At 39.7% G+C, this 23,894-nt stretch overlaps 1 protein-coding gene across 1 annotated transcript in view; it reads right to left on the reverse strand.

The window, feature by feature from the left end:
- IL17REL (interleukin 17 receptor E like) overlaps positions 1-23,894 on the reverse strand; it is a 130,586-nt gene that overhangs the window by 59,253 nt on the left and 47,439 nt on the right. Inside the window, exons 7-11 of the mRNA XM_082254768.1 lie at positions 22,285-22,448; positions 21,133-21,177; positions 13,792-13,849; positions 13,458-13,603; positions 5,611-5,676 (exon numbers count right to left, since the gene is read on the reverse strand). Of these exons, the coding sequence (XP_082110894.1) occupies positions 5,611-5,676; positions 13,458-13,603; positions 13,792-13,849; positions 21,133-21,177; positions 22,285-22,448 (479 nt within the window). The remainder of the gene's footprint in view (positions 1-5,610; positions 5,677-13,457; positions 13,604-13,791; positions 13,850-21,132; positions 21,178-22,284; positions 22,449-23,894) is intronic.

The following is a 23,894-nucleotide window of genomic DNA, read 5'->3' on the forward strand; positions in this document are numbered from 1 at the left end:
TGATTTTTACTTGTAAACAAAATGTATTGAAAAAAGGCCTGGTCTTAAAGTGGATAACGGCTGAAGGTACTCCTTGGATGTTGCGTCTCTCTAAGTGGCTAGGCTGTGAAAGAGTCTCACATATGTGGTATTGCCATACTCAGGAGGAGTAGCAGAATGGGTTTTGGGGTGTAGTTGCAAATATGTCTATGCCGTGTGTGAGAAATAATTTGTTAATATGACATTTTTGTGAAAAAAAAATATTTAATTTCTTAATTTTTCAAAGAATTGTGGAAAACAATTACAACTTCAAGAAACTAGCCATGCCTCTTACTAAATACCTTGGACTATCTACTTTCCAAAAAGGGGTAATTTAGAGGATATTTGTACTGTCCTGGCATGTTAGGGGCTCAATAAATGGGCCATCAATACATCAGGTGTGATCAATTTTCAAATGATTGGCACCATAGCTCGTAGACTCTATAACTTTCACACAGAGAAAATAATATACACTAATTTGGGTTATTTTTACCAAAGAAATGTAGCAGTATAAATTTTGGTCAAAATCGATGAATAAGAAAAATTACTTACAGTATTTGCAAACTTTTAAAACAGAAACGAAGAAAAAAACACATTTTTTTCAACATTTTTGGTCTTTTTTTATTTGTAGCGCAAAAAAAAAAAAAAACGAGTGGTGATTAAAAAACACCAAAATAAAGCTCTATTTGTGTTAAAACATTTTTTTTATAAAAATTTAATTTGGGTACAGTGTTGCTTGACTGAGTAATTAGTATTCAAAGTGCGACAGCACTGAAACCTAAAAATTAGCTCGGGCAGGAAGGGGGTGAAAGAGCCCAGTATTGAGGTATTTAAGCTTCCTTGCTTTACTGCAAAGTGACCTTAATTGAACAATGTAAATTACACATGCAGCACTACTGCTCTGGCCTTTTAATATAGGGCCCTTGTCTATATACTTCAGACAATCTTCACACACAAGCTTAGTCCCAAACCAAGATTTACTAACTGATGAGGAAACTAAAAAGCCAGTTTCCTCTGAGGGACACAAGCATCCTGGAGCCCCTCAACCTGCCCGGATGAGAATCCTAAGTGATTGAAAACCCTTTTCACACTATGGCAGTGCAAAGCTCTGTCACAATACAGTATATACTGTATATATTTCATTGTATTTAACACTACATAACAATAGGCAATATAAGCAAAGGGTTATACCTTTGTGATCCATTTTTAAATAAAATTGCTATGGTGAGATAAAGTGAAAACTGCAAAAACCAAACTGTGTTAATTACTCTCCCAAAAGCACAATAAATTCTAATAGTATCTGAAGCCAAACTTTTAAAGTTTAGTTACTTAATATGCCAAAGAAAATGTATTTTAACATTCAAACTAATGCAAATGGGCATGAGTGGGTTTTTACAAGCACCACATCCCTAATCTCTAATAAAGAATAAAGCAAAAAATAAAGCAAAAATAAATAAAAATGTTAATGTCAATCTGTTTTACGCTGATGAATAGAATAAAACATACTATTTTCATTTATGTTCGGGTTTGTGTTTATTTCTGAGATCATAAACACCTTAAGTCACATTTTTTGCTTTATTCTTTTTTCTTTTTAACATTACATATCGTGGCAGCAATAGATTCAAGAACAGGCAGATGTTCAACACTGTTCTTGGGTAAGAGATTGCCTATTTATGACCAGCCAGAGTAACACTCTTTTATTGTGTTATTGATATCAGGTATTTCATCACATTCCGTGAGATGGGCAAAGCTACAGCATGTCTAGCTGGAATGGAAAGCATTAAACCAGAATATAAAAAGCAGGTATGACAAATACATGAAACTAAACCCCACCTAACTTGGTTTTATTTTAACTGGCATTTTGCATACATTATGCCATATATGTTTTCAAAATTCAAAAACTGTGTTATGAAGATTAAGATGATATCTGTAATTATTTACATCTCTGGTAACCGTGTTGTATGAATGCATTTTATGAGATGCACCCAAGTACAACTTTAATGTTTTTTTTTTTTATTTTGATTCCAGCTATTATCTAGTCATGTATACAGACATACCCATGGCTAATTACAATTTACTTTATTAGGGAAACCTGTTCAATTGCTTGGTAACCTGAATTGCTAATCACATTGAAGTTCAAATCGAGCATCAGAATGGGGAAAAAGAATGGAGATTTAAGTGATTTTGAATGTGGCATGGTTGTTGGTGCCAGACGGGCTAGTTTAAGTATTTCAAAAACTGCTGATCTACTGATATTTTCACGCACGACCATCTTCAAAAAAAAGGATATCCAGTGAGCAGCAGCTGTGGGGAGGAAAATGCCTTGTTGATGTCATAGGTCAGGGGAGAATGGACAGACTTGTTTGAGATGATAAAAAGGCAACGGTAACTCAAATAACCACTCGTTACAACCAAGGTATGCAGAATACCATCTCTAAATGCATAACACATCGAACCTTGAAGCAGATGGGTTACAGCAGCAAAAGACCACACCAGGTGCCACTCCTGTCACCTAAGAACAGGAAACTGAGGCTACAGTTCACACAGGCTCACCAAAATTGGACAATAGAAGATTGGAAAAACGTTGCCTGGTCTGATGAGTCTCGATTTCAGATGCAACATTCGACGGTAGAGTCAGAATTGGGCATAGACAATATGAAAGCATGGATTCATCCTGCCATGTATCAACAGTTCAGGCTGGTGGTGGTGGTGTAATAATGTGGGGAATATTTCCTGGCACATGTTGGGCCCCCCTAGAACCAATTGAGAATTGTTTAAAAGCCACAGCCTAGTATTGTTGCTGACCTTGTCCATCCCTTTATGACTACATAGTGTACCCATCATCTGATGGCTGCTTCCAGCAGAATAATGCACCATGTCACAAAGCTCGAATAATCTCAAACTGGTTTCTTGAACATGACAATGAGTTCACTATACTCCAATGGCCTCCACAGTCTCCAGATCTCAATCCAATAAAGCACTTTTGGGATGTGGTGGAAATCTGAAGCAACTGTGTAATGCTATCATGTCAATATGGACCAAAATATTTGAAGAATGTACCCAACACCTGATTGAATCTATGCCACAAAGAATTAGGGCAGTTCTGAAGGCAAAAGGGGGTCCAACCCAGTACTAGCAAAGTGTACCTAACAAAGTGACCAGTGAATGTATATACAGTATCTCACAAAAGTGAGTACACCTCTCACATTTTTGTAAATATTTGTAAGTAGTGAGTGTACAGCTTGTATAAGAATGTAAATTTGCTGTCCCCTCAAAATAACTTAACACACAGCCATTACTGTCTAAACCGCTGGCAACAAAAGTGAGTACACCCCTAAGGGAAAATGTCCAAATTGGACCCAATTAGCCATTTTCCCTCCCCAATGTCATGTGACTCGTTAGTGTTATAAGGTCTCAGGTGTGAATGGGAGCAGGTGTGTTACATTTGGTGTTATCGCTCTCACTACTGGTCACTGGAAGTTCAACATGGCACCCCATGGCAAAGAACTCTCTGAGGATCTGAAAAAAAGAATTGTTGCTCTACATAAAGATGACCTAGGCTATAAGAAGATTCCCGAGACCCTGAAACTGAGCTGCAGCATGGTGGCCAGGACCATACAGCAGTTTAAAAGGACAGGTTCCCCCCAGAACAGGTCGACTAAAGGAGTTGAGTGCACGTTCTCAGTGTCAGAGGTTGTCTTTGGGAAATAGACGTATGATTTCTGCCAGCATTTCTGCAGAGGTTGAAGGGGTGAGGGGTCAGTCTGTCTGTGCTCAGACCATACGCTGCACACTGCATCAAATTGGTCTGCATGGCTGTCATCCCAAAAGGAAGCTCCTTCTAAAGATGATGCCCAAGAAAGCCCACAAAAAGTTTGCTGAAGTCAATCGGACTAAGGACATGGATTACTGGAACCATGACCTGTGGTCTGATGAGACCAAGACAAACTTATTTGGTTCAGATGGTGTCCAGCGTGTGTGGCGGGAACCAGGTGTGGAGTACAGAGGCAAATGTGTCTTGCATACAGTTAAGCATGTTGGTGGGAGTGTCATGGTCTGGGGCTGCATGACTGTTGCCGGCACTGGGGAGCTACAGTTTATTTAGGGAACCATGAATGACATTTACTGTGACATAGGGAGTGGTGTGGTGAGTCCTGCGCTGTCTAGAGAGAACGATTTAAAGGGGTGAAGAAGGTCCCAGATGCTGCTAGTACCAGGACTGATAACCATACAGTGTCAAATTCATAAACAGGTGGGGGGTACTGCGCTTCTGGGTTGATAATGTATATACTGTGCTTAGTGTAAATGCCTGTCACAATAACAGGCATTTACACTAAGCACAGTATATACATTATCAACCCAGAAGCGCAGTACCCCCCACCTGTTTATTACTGTGACATACTGAAGCAAAGCATGATCCCCTCCCTTCAGAGACTGGATGGCAGGGCAGTGGCAACCTGTAAAGCTCTGGTTAATTCCATGCCCAAGAGGGTTAAGGCAGTGCTGGAAAATAATGGTGGCCACACAAAATATTGACACTTTGGGCCCAGTTTGGACATTTCCACTTAGGGGTGTACTCACTTTTGTTGCCAGGAAATTTAGACATTAATGGCTGTTTGTTGAGTTATTTTGAGGGGACAACAAATTTACACTGTTATACAAGCTGTACACTCACAACTTTACATTGTAGCAAGTGTCATTTCTTCAGTGCTATCACAAAAGGTATAATAAAATATTTTAAAAAAATGTGAGGGGTGTACTGACTTTTGTGAGATACTGTATACTCTAAGCCAACCTTGTACTTAGATTTTTATGCCAACTAACATTTTGTTTTAATTTATTCTGCGACACCTTTGAAATTCATATAAAATATCAAATTATTTTAATGCTGTTGAAATTATTTATGACCATTTGCAATTTGTGGAAAATGCCATCATGCACAGGTTGAAAATTATTTTTAATAGCAATTAATATTTAATCAGGGTGGTTAAGGCAAAGCAGTGATTAGTGATGATAAAACAGGCCAGTGTTTAATTCAGGAGCTGTTTAGGGAATCTTGCTCAAAAAATTAGCAAACATTAACCTTGCAGGGATCCCCATTGAAGTCCGTGGGGGTTGATTCATGATTTAAAGCGATTATAAATTCTGCTAGTGCTCCCACCTCTAAATGATAGGGCACACTAGCAGCCACTGATGAACATGTAAACTGCTTTTCAAATATTAGTACTAAATACCTTTTTTGAACATCCCTAGTGGAGGTCACATGTCTTTTTTTTTTTTCTCCAGCAGCACGGCCTGGGCTAGGGGGCAGAGCTAAGCCGAAGCGGGTCATGTGTCCTGTGACATCATCTCTGTTTTTGGAGCCCTCCCCCCCCAGACTGGGCAAAGCAGACTGGAAGTGTCAAGTATCTGATCCACCCACCAACGCCTTCATGTTGCCCTCAATATAGCTCAGGTTTGTGTCCAGCCCCCTATATGTAATGAAATACTCAATTGCAATGATGCACAGTACAAATTTAGTCATTAAAAACATTCTACATCATAAGGTCTTTTGCGTACACTAGTGTTTTTTTTTAAGTGATCAACACTTACCTGAATGCAAATATTGGAGCCGCATAGCTCTCTGGACATATTCAGTGTCACAGTCTCCAGTGCTTCCTTGTGTCATGAGATAAAACAAAGCACAGCAGATGAAGAAAACAACATTCCTCTTTCTTCCGCATTTCATGTTAAACAATTTGGCTTAATTCACTAAGCTAGTTTTATCTTGTTCTGTTATTTCCTTGATACCAGACCTTCTTTACCTAATAACACTCATTTTATTTCACAAATACAGGCAACACACTTTGCAAGCAAGGCCACTGATAAGGCAGTACAGCCCGTGCACCTACCGAACAGGAGGGCCTGCAATACTGACTTATTGCCACTTGTGACCCTTGTGCAGTGCTGCTTGCTTCTACTTTTCTTTTCTTCCTCCGACTGCACTGCAGGGGGATTGGTTCTAGTATCTGTACTCCCTTCCCCCTGCTGTCTGGGACTCCTGTGTGCCCATTTTCCCTGCAGTGCTGCTGTTTACCCCCCCCCCCCCTCTCTTCTCCCACTGGAAGGTACTGAGGCCACACAGGCAGATTATTTCAGAATGGTGAGCGGGGTGGGGCTCACCATCCTGAATGAACACACCACCCTGAATGAACACAGTGAGGGATCAGATATTACCTCCACCTCCATGCTGCTATTCACTTGAATGGGTCTTGTTCAACAGGGGTATCAATTCTGCCATGGCCACAAAACATAAAATCGCATGCCTTGCATTTTAACTAAAGTATAATTTGATATTTTCGGAGGAAGGGGGACCCTGTCAGGTTGGCTTTACGGGGACCCCTGATTTCTATTAGCAGCCCTGTCTGCAAGTAGTAGTATTTGACACATTTTACTGCTGTTATATCACAATAAGTGTTATTTTATTGGTCCTTAGGAAAAATTCTATGTTACAACATCGGTTATCACCCCATAAAAATAACATAAGCTTCAGGGTGTTAATAACCGGGAGCGTTAATATCTGTTTGTCCTAGTAATTGACAAAATAACACTTTCTGAGGTAAAGTAAGAATTAAAGTAGAACTAAAGGCAAAACCTTTTTTTTTTATTTTTTTATTTTGGATAGAGTGTTAAAACCTTTGACCTTTTATTTTTTTGCCATCTGTGTCCCATTGGTCAGATTTACCTTAAATTCCCGTCCCATAGCTAAAACATAAAGTGAGAGGAAATCCTAGGTTGTCACCAGGGTCACCAGAACTAGTGAAACAAACAAAAATCAGCATAAGGGATCTAAGTGTAGTAAAAACAACAGGTGTTTTTTGAAAATTGAATAAAAAGCAGATGCACTCACACAAGGACAGGGTATAATGAGACAGTATGCCGCTGTACTTCCCAGACTTGTGTCATCCAGCTGATCTGATAATGAACTGCTCGGCCAGGCTGGGGAGTGAGCCACACTGTTCTCCTGCTGAAAGCTTCTGACAGAAGCCTGTTCTGACACTTGTGAAGCCTGCCTTCTGGGACGTCATCTTCTGATGTTATGTGTCCGTCACAGAATGCATCTCTTGGGGGATTCCCCTTTCCTCAGCCTAACTGAAAACCTACCTGTGGTCTGATTTAAACTAATAGCAGTGACTAAACACAAGTTAGATAGTGCCATAACTCGAGCCATGGGTGGTAGGTCTGGGTTCCTTCTCCAAGACCGGCTTCTAAATCAGAAGCGGGCTCACCCCAGGAAGCAGAATCCAGATCGTGCTAGGGAGGCACAAAGCTACAAGCCTGGCAGGGAGTTCGGGAGAAGCTGGAAGTCAAGACAATCTTCTTTCCGGAAACCTCCTAAAGGTGGATCTATTGGTGACCGAGAGGCCACTAAGTCTTTTTAAGATTGGGACAGCTCAAACATGTCAGATGGGGGCTTGTCTTTCCACTTTTGGCATGTCCAGGTGGCCTTAATCTAAGGGCTCAGTTTGACATGGCAAGAGGCACCATCTCTCTGCTCGAGGAGAAAATTTTGGTGGTCCTAAACAGGATGCTTCTCGCTCTCTCTTCCTCTCATCTCCGGGCTCGGCAGTGTCTAAAGGTCATCGGGACTATGGTCACCACAGCTCCCATTGTAAAATGGGCTCTGTGGAGAATGCAGCTCTTCTAGAGAGGTTTTCTCCAGCTATGGTGTACAGACGTCAAGGACCAACGCATCTACCTAACGCCATCCATGAGAGGGTGCCTTCCCTGGTGGCTTCAGCAGAAAAATTGCCTTAATTGCCATTCCATAGCTCCCGTTGCATGGGTCACCGTAACTTTCAATGCCAGCAATATAGGTTGGGGTGCCCACTGTCTTTCGAAAATGTTGCAGGGCAGATGGGACTTCCCTCCCCATGGGATAGTTTTGAACATCCTGAAGCTCCGGGCAGCGTTCCAAGTGTTACAGGCCTTCTGCCATCTAAAGTTGGGGTCTTCAGTGATGCTCAGATCGGACAACACAATGGCAGGGGCCTACATAAGGAAACAGGGGGAAACTTGCAGCCTGTCACTGTTAAAATAGGTAGAGCCAATTATGACCTGGGTGCAGAAGAACCTGTCCAACTTAGCGGCAGTCTATGTTCCCGGAGTCCAGAATGTGCAGGCAGACTTCCTCTCTCAAGTCCTGACCCTGGGGATCTCCCCAGAGGTCGACCTTTTTGCATCCCCATGAAACAACAAATTAGCAAAGTATTACTCAAGGTTACAAGTTCCTCAAAGCCTTCAAGGTGGAAGCCCTCAGAGACCAATGGAGGTTATGCAGAGCCAACGCCTTCCCTCCAATTCCGGTTGTTCTCCAGTTCCTGTGGAGACTTGGCATAGAAACAGTAGTGGCGATAATCCTATACTATCTGCCCCGATAGGCCCAGGTTCCCCCCTACTGAGGCTACTCAGTTTCCGGGATCCGATTCCTTTACCTCTTAGGCCAGACCTGCACTACCCTATATCCATGCCCGGCTCATCTGCACCTGAAGGTTTGGTTTTTAAGAGGGGAAGGCTGGTGCCTCTAGGCTGCCCCGAGGAGGTCATCCCCACACTCTTAAACGCTAGGAGGAAGAGCACTACGAGAGGATATGGTCTAAGTTCACGGATCATATGTCCACTAGAACCAGTCCATGTGTTGCTCTTGCAGTCCAAGACATTCTGAGCTTCCTACAGTCAGGCATGAACCTGTCCCTGTCGGTCATCTCACTCCAGGTACAGGTGTTGGCTATATCAGCATTTACAGGAGTGTCATGGGCCAGGCACATGCTTGTCTGTCAGTTCTTTAAGGGGGGCAGTGAGGCCCCAGAGGAAACCGAGGTTCCCCAAATGGGATCTCCCACTGGTTCTCAATTTTTTCTCACAGCTGGGTCTGGAACCGGACAAGTTGCTCTTGATTAAAGAACTCACTCTCAAAAAGGTCCTTCTGGTGGCCATCACATTAGCGTAGAGGATTTCCGAGATTAAAGCTCTGGGTTCAAAAGAGCCATTTCTAACTTTCTTCCTGGACAGAGTGGTTCTAGTTCATATGCTGGGATCGAAGCCTATGGTTACCTCTGTTTTTCATGAGAATCAGAAGATTGTTCTTCCCACCTTCAGATCAGGAGAGAATTCCATCGTCCATCCACTTGATGTGGGCATTACCCTGAAGCAGTATCTAGAAGCCATGGCTTCCTTTCAGCTGTCTGGGTACCTCTTTGTTCCCTTCTATGGAAAGAACAAGGGGATGCCTGCTTCTTTAAGATCCATTGCTGCATGGATCATTCAGGCCACCCAATGCGCCTATAAAGTGAACGACTTGGTGCCTCCAGAGGTGGTGGCGTCGTACTCGACCCAGAGCATTTCAGCATCTTGGCCAGTCTCAAGATACATAGCCCCTGAAGTAATCTGAAAGGCAGGCTTCCTGGTATTCTATCAACACTTTCTTGAACCATTATTGTGTTGAACTGGCTGATTTGCTTCTGTTAATTTTGGTTTTCAAGTCCTGTCAGTTGACAGGGTCAATTAAACTTTTTTTTTGTTCAGCATCTTCCCACCGGTTGTGTACTGCGAGTTATTCCCCAAAGGTTTGCTGCCATGGAGCGTATATGGAAAACGGAAAATTGTTTATCAAATACTTACTGTAATTTTCCTTTCCTGATGGACTCCATGGCAGCAGGAGTCCCCTCCCAGTTTCTGAGTAGGCTAGTTACAGAACGCGGATGCTGAATAGGAGCAAAGATTTATGGGAGTGGGGTCCTATAGTGTGTCCTATATAGAATGGAGGTGGGGCTAATCCCAAAGTTATGCTGCCATGGAGTCCATCAGGAAAGGAAAATTACGTTAAGTATTTGATAAACAATTTTCCGTTTTATATATATATATATATATATATATATATATATATATATATATATATATATATATATATATATATATATATATAATGTATAGAAAAGATATGTATGATGGATTAAGTAAGTAAAATAAAAATACAGGTACAAATAATGGTGATATTGCTGATGATGATAATATTAATATTCATAATAGTAATACATGCTTATGGTAATTCTGACTTCAGTGTAATATCCATATTATGAACAGATAGTGAGGTAAAAAAATTCACCATCAAGACATTGACCCAACATGGCTATACAGTAGTATTTGAGTGTATTTTGTGCCCCGATCAAAAATTGAAGACTAATTATATAAAATAAAATGAAATAAATATTGCAACAAAATAATGCTAAAAGATGGGGTGCATCTGTGTGTACTATATGTTGTCTTGGTGAAAGAACGGTAACAAATTACATTACAGACCCCAAAGGATGAGTTGTGTACCGTATATGGATGTAAACAAGTTGTGTCTAAGCAGTAACAAACTCCTATGGCCCAGAAAAAGATGGTGTATAGGCTAACCAATCTAGAAGTGGTGTATCTAGAAAGACTCCCTGTATGCCAATACATATATATATATATATATATATATATATATATATATATATATATATATATATATATATGAATTTATGGTGAAAAGTGGAGAATGGTGCCCAAATTGGACTCAAACTCTAAAATATTGTTAATAATGATTTATTATGCCAATGGAGAACCTCATACATACGGGGGGCATAGATGAACAAAATCCTAGATGTAATGACAGAGAGTTCTAGGGGCCTCCATGGGGAGGAAAAGAACAGAAAACAGAACATAAAAGGATTAAATGATGGTATGAACATCTAGTTCTTCATTCAAACCATTGGGTCAAACAGTCCAGCTGAAAAATACAGAATGTTTCCTGTGCACACAACCTCCTAAAGCATTCTCCTTTCAGCAAGGGCAAACGGCATACTGTCTCATTTTAACTTCAACTTCTGCAACTGGTTCTTTGTGAGTGCATCTGCTTTTTAGTCAAATTTCAATAAACAGCTAATATTTTTTCTACACTTAGATCCCCAGCACTGGTTTTTCGTTGTTTCATCTTGGCATCTTGGCTCCCCCCTCTGGTTTTCTGGCAGCATGGGACTTTCAGGGTAGCAAGATGCCAGATGCATCTATTTAGCATTTAACCACCCATTGTCTTTAGTGTCTTCCAACACTTGCTATTGTATGTATTGTCAATATTGTTTGCAGTTTGTATAGACATACAAATACCACACAGGCTTGTAGCTCTTAGGTGTCTGCCCTCTGATAAACAGCACAGCACACATCCTAAAGCTATCTATGTGTTCATTTTTCAAATAGTTATTTATTTACCATATTGAGTTTAATTACCTTTAACCATGTGTTTTATATTTTTCACAATTGGGCTGAGAGCTTAGGAAAGTTTTTACTTCCTTTTCCAATTGTTCACCAGAACTATTGTCCTGATTAGAAGATTTCCCCTCTATTCCTGTTCTGATGTCAACCCAAAATTAGGGATTTTCTTTTACTGTCACGTTCAATGATAATGGTAAGCAAGACAAATAGAGAGGGTAAATCTCAGTAATGGGGGCACAAACAGCAATAAAAACATGATAGTGGTTTAATCCAGCTCTACTTGGTCCAAAATGAAAAAAAAGATGTGTTGCCTTTAGATATACTTTATTGAGAAAATAGGACTTTTTATAGATAATTGTTGACTTTGCATGAGAAATTAAAAATGACACATCCTAATGATGTTTTTTGTAAACTGAACTTTTAAGTTGAGATCAAATAAGTTGTGGTGTTATAATAACTCCATCTCGTAAAATGAGCCCGCAGTATATGATTAATAATGAGAAATACCAATATTCTGCAAGATCCTTGTGCTTTTGTAACCCTGAGGACAATATAATCAATACCTTTTTAACAATTTTAAGTAATTGCATTCATTGTATGTTAATGTCATATGTTCTGGTATTTATATTTCACCTCAATAAATTGTGGAAAATTTCCTTAAAAAAATGAATTACCACAATGTTACTACATCATTATAAGAAATGTTCAAACGTTTAAGCAATACTCAATAATTGCTATCCCTGTATTTAGGTAACTAGGTGGTTACCTAAATACATAATAGTGTGAATACTACATCTAGCACGTTTCAGCAATAAGCCTTAATCATAGCTATGTGAATCTAGTGTAAATCCAACATCAATTAGAAGCTAATAATAAAATGTTAACCTAAACCAGTGTGTGTCTTTGCTGTCAGTGATTTCCTTTTGATGTCATATGTCACCCTCCAGTGTTCAACCCTCAAATACAAATCCAATCAAAGAGGAGCCAGTAACTTGATAACATCTTTTGTAATAATCCCTTTATTGGCTTACATGCAGGGCTGGCCCAAGACATTGTGCTGCCTGAGTCCAAGAATGGAATGCTGCCCCCCCCCAAAAAAAAAATCACGCCCACTAAAAGGCCCCCACATTTGATATTTTATATCATAATAATTAAAACTAAAACACATGCAACAGCACCTTGTCTATAAGCAAAATTATATGAAAAAACAATAAATTTCATGCAGGGGCTACATTTAGAGGGGGGGGGGTTAAGGGGCTGCTTTGTGGAGTAAAGGGACAAAAAACAAACAAACTAACAAGAAAAACAAAAATGGTAATAATTTTATTAAATATAAAATTTAGAAAATATTATATATAATGTTATCTTTTTCCATAACTCACCACAGAACTTTTCCACCAAACACCCACTATCTGTCCTCAGTCCTCCTCTCCTCTCACTCCTGTGTCTGCTGCAGCCGTCGCCCTAGAAGATCCAGCCTGTCCTGCATGATATAGAGTGCGCTAAAGTTTGACGTCATTGCACACACCACGATCGCGCAAGAAATGTTCACCGGAGAAGAGGCTCCACCTCCTCATATTTATCAATTTGCACTACGGGCGACGGTATGAGATGGGAAAATGCCGTCCGTAATGCGCCGCAAATTAATGACACACAAAACTGCTGGAAAAAAATCTTGGGAGTCAATTTGCCACCCCTCTCAAAGTGCCGCCTAGGTCCAATGGACTCAGCGGGACCCATGATAGGGCCGGCCCTGCTTACATGGTAAGATAAAATCCAAAGAAAAGAGGCTAACACATTTCAGCAAAAAGCTTTAACCATAGCAATGATTAAGGCTTTTTGCTAAAACATGTTAGTATCCTTTCTTTGGATATGATCATACATAGTAAGCCAATAAAAAAAAACTATTGCTGCAGACGTTACTTTTCAGACATTAGTTCTAAGGTCCTCTTTGGTTGGATTTGTATTTGGGAGGTGAACTGGAATCCCTGCTTGTGTATCTGAGTATTCTGTTATACCAGAACTAGGAGGTTGAGAGCAGTTGTTCTTTCTATCAGCCTCTGGTGTGTGCTTGTTATGTTTACTAGCATGAAGGTCTGTAATGCTTTGAATCGAAGCAAAAAAAATACATAATGTATTTTGAAGCCTTCCTGTATACTCACCACAATCACCAAAGTGAACTTTTGGAGGGGCTCACATGATTTAAAGTTTGTCCGGTTACAAATAGACACAGAGAACGTAGCTTTAGTTGGTGACATCAGTCTGATTTCCATTGATTTAGCCCTAAGATATGTTTTCATATCCCAAGCTGAAAATATTAGAACAGAAAGTATAAATGATGGATTACATATTTACTTGTATCTAAAAGGTTAAAAATTACCCTTCCCCAACCCACCCCCTCTACAGTCTGGCTGTAAAAAAAAAAAAAAACAATGAATGCAATGAACAAAATGTGTGACTTCTGTATTTGTGCTATACAATAAGTTTTTCTATTACCAGAAAATAGTCCAGAAGAAAAGGGACATTTCACCCAAGAGCCTGTTTCTGTAGCAAACTAAGAATAATAAAAAAAAGTTGTTATATAATATACAGTATTATATGTTTAATACTTGTCTTTTATTAAATATACACTATATTGTCAACAGTATTGGGCCACCTGCCTTACACGCACATGAACTTTATTGGCATTCCAGTCTTAGCCCGTAGGGTTCAATATTGAGCTTTTGCAGCTATAACAGCTTCAACTCTTCTGGGAAGGTTGTCCAGAAGGTTTAGGAAGTGTGTCTATGGGAATGTTTGACCATTCTTCCACAAGCGCATTTGTGAGGTCAGACTGATGTGGACGAAAAGGCCTGGCTTGCATTCTCTGTTGCAAAGGGTGGGCCAACTCAATATTGAACCCTATGAACTAAGACTGGGATGCCATTAAAGTGTATCTGTAAAGGCAGGTATCCCAATACTTTTGACAATATAGTGTATATCAAGTTATTTGGAAAAAAAAGTTGCATCGGGTACAGAATAACAATTGCCACTAGGACAAACTCTTGTATAACATAATTGTAAAAATAAAAAATAGAAGGAACGAGAAGAATTGTCTTTGGCTTAAAGTGGTTGTAAAGTCTTGTTTTTTTCCTATGAAAATAACAAACATGTAATACTTACAGTTGTGCTCATAAGTTTACATATGAATGATAACACAAAAACTTTTCTTTCACTCATGGTTAGTGTTTGGCTGAAGCCGTTTATTATCAATCAACTGTGTTTACTCTTTTTAAATCATAATGACAACAGAATTACCCAAATGAACCTGATCATACCCCAGTTCTTAATACCGTGTATTGCCCCCTTTAACATCAATGACAGCTTGAAATCTTTTGTGGTATTTGTGGATGAGGCTCTTTATCTTCTCAGATGGTAAAGCTGCCCATTCTTACTGGCAAAAAGCCTCCAGTTCCTGTAAATTCTCGGGCTGTCTTGCATGAACTGCACGTTTTGAGATCTCCCCAGAGTGGCTCAATGATATTGAGGTCAGGAGACTGAGATGGCCACTCCAGAACCTTCACTTTATTCTGCTGTGGCCAATGACAGGTCAGCTTGGCCTTGTGGTTAGGATCATTGTCATGTTGGAATGTCCAAGTAGGTCCCATGCGCAGCTTCCGGGCTGATGAATGCAAATTTTCCTCCAGTATTTTTTGATAACATACTGCATTCATCATGCCATCAATTCTGACCAAATTTCCTGTGCCTTTGTAGCTCACACATCCCCAAAACATCAGCGATCCACCTCCATGTTTCACAGTATGAATGGTGTACCTTTCATCATAGGCTTTGTTGACTCCTCTCCAAATGTAGCGTTTATGGTTGTGGCCAAAAACCTCAATTTTGGTCTCATCACTCCAAATGACTTTGTGCCAGAAGGTTTGAGGCTTGTCTCTGTGCTGTTTGGCATATTGTAAGCGGGATACTTTGTTGCATTTGCGTAGTAATTACTTTTTTCTGGCGACACGGCCATGCAGCCCATCTTTCTTTAAGTGCCAACTTACTGTGCATCTTGAACCAACCAAGCTAACCAAGTTATTTGTGGGTTTTTCTTTGCATCCTGAACAATTTTCCTGGCAGTTGTGGCTGAAATTGTAGTTGGTCTACCTGACCATGGTTTGGTTTCAACAGAGCCTCTAATTTTCCACTTCTTGATTAGAGATGGAACACTGCTGATTGGCATTCTCACTTCATTGGCTATCTTTTTATAGCCCTTTCCTGTTTTATACAGTTCAACTACCTTTTCCCACAGATCCGTTGACAATTCTATTACTTTCCCCATGACTCAGAATCCAGAAATGTCAGTGCAGCACTGGATGAAAGATGCAAGGGTCTGTCAGGAGTCCAGAAACTCATTGACCTTTTATACACACACACACTAATTACAAGCAAACAGATCACAGGTGAGGATGGTTACCTTTAATAGCCATTCAAACCCCTTTGTGTCAATGTATGTAAACTTTTGAGCAGGGTCATTTGGGTAGTTACTGTTGTCATTATGATTTAAAAAGAGTAAACACAGTTGATTAATAATAAATGGCTTCAGTCAAACACTAACCATGAGTGAAAGAAAAGTTTTTGTGTTATCATTCATATTCTCGGAAAAATGGCCAAGAATTCATAAGTTCTGCCAGGGTATGTAAACTTATGAGCACAACTGTACCTGCTCTGTTGCAGTGGATTTGCACAGAACAGCCCGGATCCTCCTCTTCTCGGGTCCTTCTTATGTGATCCTTACCCCTCCCTCCTGTCGAGTGGCCCCAGAGCAAGCAGCTTGCTATAGGGGCACCCAAGCCAAGTCACAGCTGCCTGTGTCCATTCAGACATGGAACCCCAACCCGGCCCTGCCCCCTCTGTCTCCTGATTGACTAGCTGACTTTGATTGACAGCAATGTCTCAGCCTATCAGGAGGGAGAATCTTGGACGACTGAGGAAATCGTGGACATCGCTGGACAGAGAGGGACCTCAGGTAAGTATTAGGGGTGCTGAGGGGGGCTGCTGCACACAGAAGGCTTTTTATCTTAATGCATAGAATACATTAAGATAAAAACCTTCTGAATTTACAACCCCTTTATTACATAAATAGCATAAAATACTGCATACAGAAGAAAGGTAATCATATGCAAATGCAAATGTATTAAAATGCTGTAAGATAAGGTGTTTCCTGTAATTAATGACCAAAGCAATTTAGAAAATTTTTAGGCCAAAACTTGCATGTCATTTATTAGTAAAACATTTAGCACATTAGACGACATTGGTAAGCAGTTTGCATGTTCATTGAAAAAGACTTGCCTTATTCTTTAATAAAAGAGGCAAGAAAATAATAATGTTGATAATAAATAATGATAATTTAAAAGAGTGTTTATGATAAACTAAAATGATGCATCATTTACACTCACTTCTATGCCTTATTACAATTTCAAAGGTTTGGCAGTTAGTCTTTAGAGATAGAATGCAAACACTTCCCCCTCTCATGCTCCTTTTCGCCTTCAGGAACAAGAGTCCAATACCTTTGCAAGCTCCATGTCAGATGGTATTAAAGCTTACACATGGTTAACTATGTGTATAAAAAAGCAGGTGCGCTAAACTGATGTGTGTCAACCGACCGAATGGGATTGACCACAATACCAATAAAGTGAACAAAATCACATAAATGTGGTATGTGTAAAAAAGTGAATATAAATACAAGTGGCTGTATCAACACTATAAATAAAATCCCACTCAAGTGAAAATGAAGATAAAGTGCACAAATCCAAAACAATATCTCAAATGAATTGTGCAAAAGTCCAGGTGAAATACCACTGCTCCGCGGGGATGGGTGATGACGATGCGGCACTCCTCTCTGACGTTGACGTCCGCTTTAGGAGGAAACGCGTCAGAGAGGAGTGCCGCATCGTCATCACCCATCGCCGCGGACCGCGCTGCAGGCGGCCACGGCTTCCCATCGGTACAGGTTCCAAACGATCTGAACAAGAGTTTCCATGTAAGTGCACTCTGTATTTTACCTCAATAAATGTAAGAAGGTACTGCACTATGGTCCGGTTTTTGTTTTTGTGAGATACTTGCGGGGACAATACCATTGGCATCAGAGAGACACTGCCCAGAGTGAGGACGCCCAGGATAAAGGACAGGCACCATTTAGGAGGATATATACCAGCTCTTCTATACCTATTGTTCGGTAAGAGGCTTATTCTTCCATTTGAGTGACTCACATCCTCCCCTGAGCACGTACTTCACGTCTGGAGTTGTCACATACGCCCTTGAATACTTACTTTCTGGTAAGGGGCCAGTCCCTAACATGGTGGTGGGATCATCTGCACCTGACAGCTATAAGTGGAATATTCTTATCTGGATTTCTCCACATCTCACTGGGAACACTGTTGTGGACTTTATGCACCTTTACCTTTGTTTTTTATCTTTATTTCCACTGCACTGAAGAGGAGCAATGGTATTTCACCTGGACTTTTGCACAATTCATTTGAGATATTGTTTTGGATTTGTGCACTTTATCTTCATTTTCACTTGAGTGTGATTTTATTTATAGTGTTGATACAGCCACTTGTATTTATATTCACTTTTTTACACATACCACATTTATGTGATTTTGTTCACTTTATTGGTATTGTGGTCAATCCCATTCGGTCGGTTGACACACATCAGTTTAGCGCACCTGCTTTTTTATACACACATTTATTCCCATTTGGTTCTAAGGTTGCAGCTTTATCTGATTTATTTTCCTGCGCACTTTTTCCACATATACACATGGTTAACTAGTTAATGGAAATTGGGTGATTAGGCTCAAACATTGCATTATGGAAAGAGATCACAAGAACACATGCTGTTCCATACCATGAAGGACCTGATATCTACCAAGGGCTCCAACAGAGCAGCAATGCACAACTGCAAAGGCGGGGAACATTTTGTATGTGGGGGGGGGCTTCTTATTCCCCCAGGAACAACAAACTGACAGAGTGGCATGTTACTTATTTAAAAAAAATCTGAGATAAATATCTATACCTGTAGATTTCAAAGATGTCACATCTAAAATAGTTTTTACATAAATTAAATACTCAAATTATATTGACGCAAGAAGCATTTTTTGCAGATGTCTCAACCCTCATTAAATCAGACCTTACAATCAGTGGGCCCTGCTCCAGCTTTTGTGGTGTGTGGGTGGGGGAAAATTTCAAATCTTGCAAGAAGGCTCTGCAGTACCGTGCTCAGAGTAATATTTGTCAACCACATCTTCATATAGAAATATGAATAGAAATATGAATATTTAATACCACTTTACACAGTGTATTCCATGTGCTTGTCTGGGAGAGAGAGACACACAGACTGTCATTGGCAGACTTCCCTATTGTTTGTGTATTGGGAGGGAATGTGGATTGTGCCTGTCTCATTGTTAAATGTTACTGACCTCACATTGTTCTGTCTGCCTTAAGATAAGCTTATTATGGGATGTATATGTGTATTGGCTGCTTAGGGGGAGGGGGGATTAGTCCCACAGTGTATATCTTTGTGTACACTGTATGGGAGTGTAAAACTCTGTTTTCATTGGATTGTGAATGTCAGGGTCTGTTTTTAACAAGGTCCACCTGGGCGGTAACCTTGTGGGGGAAAACTGTATAAAAGTCTGTTTCTTGTTCAATAAAGTTGAGTTATACTTCACCCTCAATCGAGAGTCCTGTATCTTATTGGGGGGGGGGATCTACTACAAGGGATTGCTATGCTCTTCATACTCCCTTGGATAATCACTCAGCTCTTGTAAGAGCTTGTGTAAGAGTTTGTTCCTGTTCTTGTTCCTGCTGCTCTCTTGGGGGAAAAGAGAGGTTCACCCACGGGAACCTGGAGCCTTGTCATAGGTCCCGGGTGGGAAGGAGATGACGAGACGCTAATCAATCTGCAGCGGTTCGTGGGGTCTGAGGTGCATATGGTGTCGGGTGGAGTGCTTGGAGCCCTCGGGAAGCACTAGGAGCACCCGGCAACGGAGGTACCCGGTCGGGGTTCCGGTTGATTCGGTACAAGCAGAAATCCCACCATTGACAGTTTACAATGGAACAAATATTCCCATTGGAAGAGTCTCCTCCTGCTCCTCTCCTGTTGACAACTGTAAACTTAATAGATGTCACCACCAGGGCAGATTGTGAGATGAACCCCCAGAAGATGAAACTGCAATAAAAGCCCAATACAAATTTTAACCCTTTACCAGTCTAGCACAAACTAAAAAAAAAAAAAATTGGGTTAGAATTTCACAATAACATTTGATAAACTATATTCAGATTAATTAAAGTTTTTAAAATCTCATACATTGATACAGAGAACTTTATTGATGCGTATACAGTACATCACAAAATTAATTAAATTTAATTTAGTTATAATGTACATGTTTATATAGGGGGATCATTAAAAAATTTATGAACTTTAATTTGTGATTTTGTAACATCTACTGTATAAAAATAATCACAAGCAATTTAATTATATTTGGCTGTGCAAAGGTAGAAGAGCTAAATACATCCACAATACATTTTTATTTAGCATTTGAAATTTGGTAGCGCTGTAAAGAAGGCCATAGATTACTTAGCCTTCTTTCCTTCCACAACGTGTACAATTAGCAAGCCCATACATGGAGTGAAATTTGTCCAGTCCGTGCTGAAATGGCTGAATTTCAATCCAGGTATGGCTGGGTTAAAGTTTTGTTCCATACAATAAATAATATGTATTGTCTACATGTGTGTTTCTGCTTATGGATGGTTATTTGTGTTAACCGATGATAACCACTTCTTAAATCGGTGTTCTGACTGGAGAAAAAAGTATTAAAATTCAGCAGCTACAAATACTGTAGCTGCTGACTTTTAATATATAGACACTAACCTGTTCAGGGAGCCTGCGATGTCAGCACCCCAGCCGATTTTCGGATCAGCTGCTGGGTGCTGCCGCCTCCATTCTTTCTAAGGGAAACCCGCAATGAAGCCTTTCGGATTCCCAGCCGGTTCCCTACTGTGCTGCGCATTCTCATAGGCTCGGTGGCGGGGGAAGAAGGAGGAGGACAGAACTTCTGGTGGATGCTGTCTCCCGGAAGTGGGGAAGGGTACCTGTCAGCAACAGGTACCCATTTCCCACTCCCCCTGAAAGGTGGCAAACGTGGCACTGGAGGAAAGGGGGGGAAGCAAACGAGCAGAAGGTCCAGTTTTGTGTGGAACTCCGCTTTAATGAAGGCAGTATTTTTTTTATACTAATGAGCAAATATGTTTATTTTTTAGATCACACTCACTGTTGTAACTATATCCATGATTCGTTTTCTCCTTTGAAATTGGTGACCCGCCCTTTAGGCTTTGTTTAGTTTTTTTTTTGGTTAAGTATATGTATCTTACTATGTTAATTATGTTGAGCCCAGTTAGCTCGTTAACTTCTGTGAGTGATGCAATTATAAAATGTTCCCAGGAATTATTTGTGATAGCAGAATTTCCAACTTCTCCCCCAGGCTTTGTAATGGTGAGCAATCAAAACACTATCTGACATTGATACAGTGCCAAAGCACATTGAAACTGGCAACTGCTGTGCTCTGCCATGCTTAAATGCTTAAATATATTGGTTGTAGCAACAAATTGCTATGTAGGACACAATTATTAATTCATGAATAAAAAAGAAGAGACTCCCCCCCCCCCCCACCCCGTAGTGAAGAAATCTGAAGCTTTATTTTAAATAAAGAAATCGGGATCCAATAGTTTTTTTACCTTTTTTGTATTTATTATTTTTTATCTATGTTGTCTTTTTCAGAAACGTAAATATATTTACCTTCATGCAAAGTCTGGGGTGTGTATCTACATGAGAATATGAAACCTAAATTATAAATAAAAGAAGAAAATCAGAAACAAAAAAGTATAAAACACACAATTGTATTCACATCATAACAAAATTGTTTAAATATCAATGTGCCACTTGAACTTGGAATTCATTGTTATTAGAATTGTAGTATTTATATTATAATGATGCTGAGGAATTAATAATTTACAGAAAAAAAAATTTGCTTGCTGTGCTGTGTCTGACCTGGGATTTATTCAGGACCTGTCTACCATTCACTATTGAACAGACAAGGAGTCACTGCTCAAGGTGGTGTAATTGCCTGATGACTCACACAGGTGCATGCCCCGGCTCGCCTCCGTGAAAACTTGATAAAAGCAAAGGAATTGGCAGCACTCCAGGTTGAGTCAAAATCCAGGTTTTTGACTCAACCTGGTGCTTAATCATTACTGATTACTATTACTAATTAATGATTACTAATCATTAATGATTAAGCACACAGTCAGTGTGTGAAACGCGTCTACCTTGTCACGATTGTCATATTTGGATGTCCAGTCAATAAACCTGGATTTTGACTCAACCTGGAGTGCTGCCAATTCCTTTTCTTTTGCCATTCACTATTGCTTTGTGGTGGTGCACAGGTAAGTCTTTGAAGCTTCCACTTCCACAACAGGGTTAGTCCAAATTCTTTGTTAGCAGAATTTACTTTATGGTGTCAGAAACAATGAGTTCATAGCCTCCAAATATGATGGCATTGTGTGGTTGCGTCACCATGTCAACTGAGTACTTCTCCATACCCCACAACATTTACGGAATTCACCAAACCATACACCTGGGACTTTCTATTCTGTACTGATGTAGATGTTTTGGCATTTCTTCCAAACAACTTCCTAAAATGTCAAATGCTTGTAACTGAGACCATTGCAGACATCTTTTGCACAGAGAGGCAGATCACTTATGTATGAAGATAAAGGATCTAATAATTATCTGTTCTCCAAACAAACCCTAAGCCTTATACAGTTACTCCTTCCTCTAACTGCAGTAGACAAGGAAGGCAATATCATATTATAGAGGTCCAAAAACCCTGTCGGTGTTGATAAGTAAAGGGTGACTTTAGTTTTTTTGGTTACTTATATATTTGCTTACTTGGTTATGAGCAGCCCTTAATGAGTCTGGAATGTTCAGGCATTTCTGTTTGTCATCTGTCATCCAACACAGATGGATTGTGGCATTTACGGGGCAGAGTGGCACCCAGGCTAATATTTGTTTCACAGGATTATATGCAATATTGTCCCAAAGAGTGGAAATATCTGTGAAAAAAATAAAACAGTTGTTTATGTAATATATAGAACTTTTAACTTTGTACTTTCAAATAGACAAAACAAGTCATTGGTAACTTAAGACATTGTTTAGTGTTCAAGATTTGACATTTTGGGAATAAAGTGTAATATAAAAAGACTTGTTTTAAAATTATTGAAAAACCTGCATATTCAATACTGCCTAGAAGGAAGATTTCAAGTCTACCAAAACCACTAGTAAAAAGGTATTCAACAGTATTTCTTTCCTTTGCATTGTCAAGTTATTTATCATGATCCAGTGTCTTTAATGCGCTTTTCAGAAAACTAAACTTGACCTAAAGGGATTAAACTTGCCAAGATGAACCCAAAATTTAACAAATCTATTTTCTGCTTAAACATAGAGATCCTTCATGCATGAATAACAATGACACAGAAAATGTTTCAAAAACAACTGTTCAATTCTTTTATGAGCATTTCCAATATCATTTTTCTTTCATGTTATCCCAGATGTTTCCTCCCATAGGAAAATATTATTTTCTGTCAATGATTAAAGCCATTCTAATAGGCAAGTCAAGATGTGAATAGTAAAGTCTAGATTAGAGACAGATGCAGTCTGTGGAGATCCCTGCACCACCAGGGTATTTTGGTTTTGGGACAGTAGTTGTAATTTAACAAAAGAAAAAAAAAACACATTTATTGTAACACTAGAACATAAAAATATGGATATAAATAATGGATGTAATAAAACCTAGTTACCCAAAAACTCACCCTACACTGTTTAACATAGTAACACTTAATTAAAACCTGATAAAATCTGTACTTTGGTCATACATTTCTTATCACTGTTTTTTTACTGCTGAAAACTAACCTGCCTAGATTAGAGCCTAGTATTCGCCCTATACCTATTAGCTATGAACTGAAGAGCAGAGGAGCAGATTGACTTAATTGCTAGCAGAGCAAGTTTTGGACTATTTGTTTATTTGTTATTTGAAGGTAGTGTAATATTACAGTGATGACAGAAGACATAGTCTTTGTATTAGTATTTTTTTTTTTTTCGTTTTATTTTTTTTCAATACTTTTATTGCATACATTTGCATTAACAGGAAATAAAAATATCACATTTCAAAATATCATGCCTGCTTTTAGTTCGGCTCCTTTCACATGGCCGATCCGTGTGAAAGGTCCGCTGCGGGACTTTTTTTTTTTTTTTCACGGAGCGGATGACATTTCTGTCATCCGCTCCGTAGGTCCGCATATCATCCCATCCGTTTGCGGATGATATGCGGACCTAATGTAATTCTATGGGGATTGCGGATGTCAGCGGATGACACCGCTGACATCCGATTTTCCTTCCTTTCCGTTTTTTGAACGGAACAAAAATAGGATTTTTTCAGTTCCAAAAAACGGAACAGAACTGACAGGAGGAAAATCGGATGTCAGCGGATGGTATTCCGCTGA

The sequence above is a fragment of the Pelophylax lessonae genome, assembly GCF_965119305.1.
Source record: "Pelophylax lessonae genome assembly, chromosome: 4".
Classification (NCBI taxonomy): Eukaryota; Metazoa; Chordata; class Amphibia; order Anura; family Ranidae; genus Pelophylax; species Pelophylax lessonae.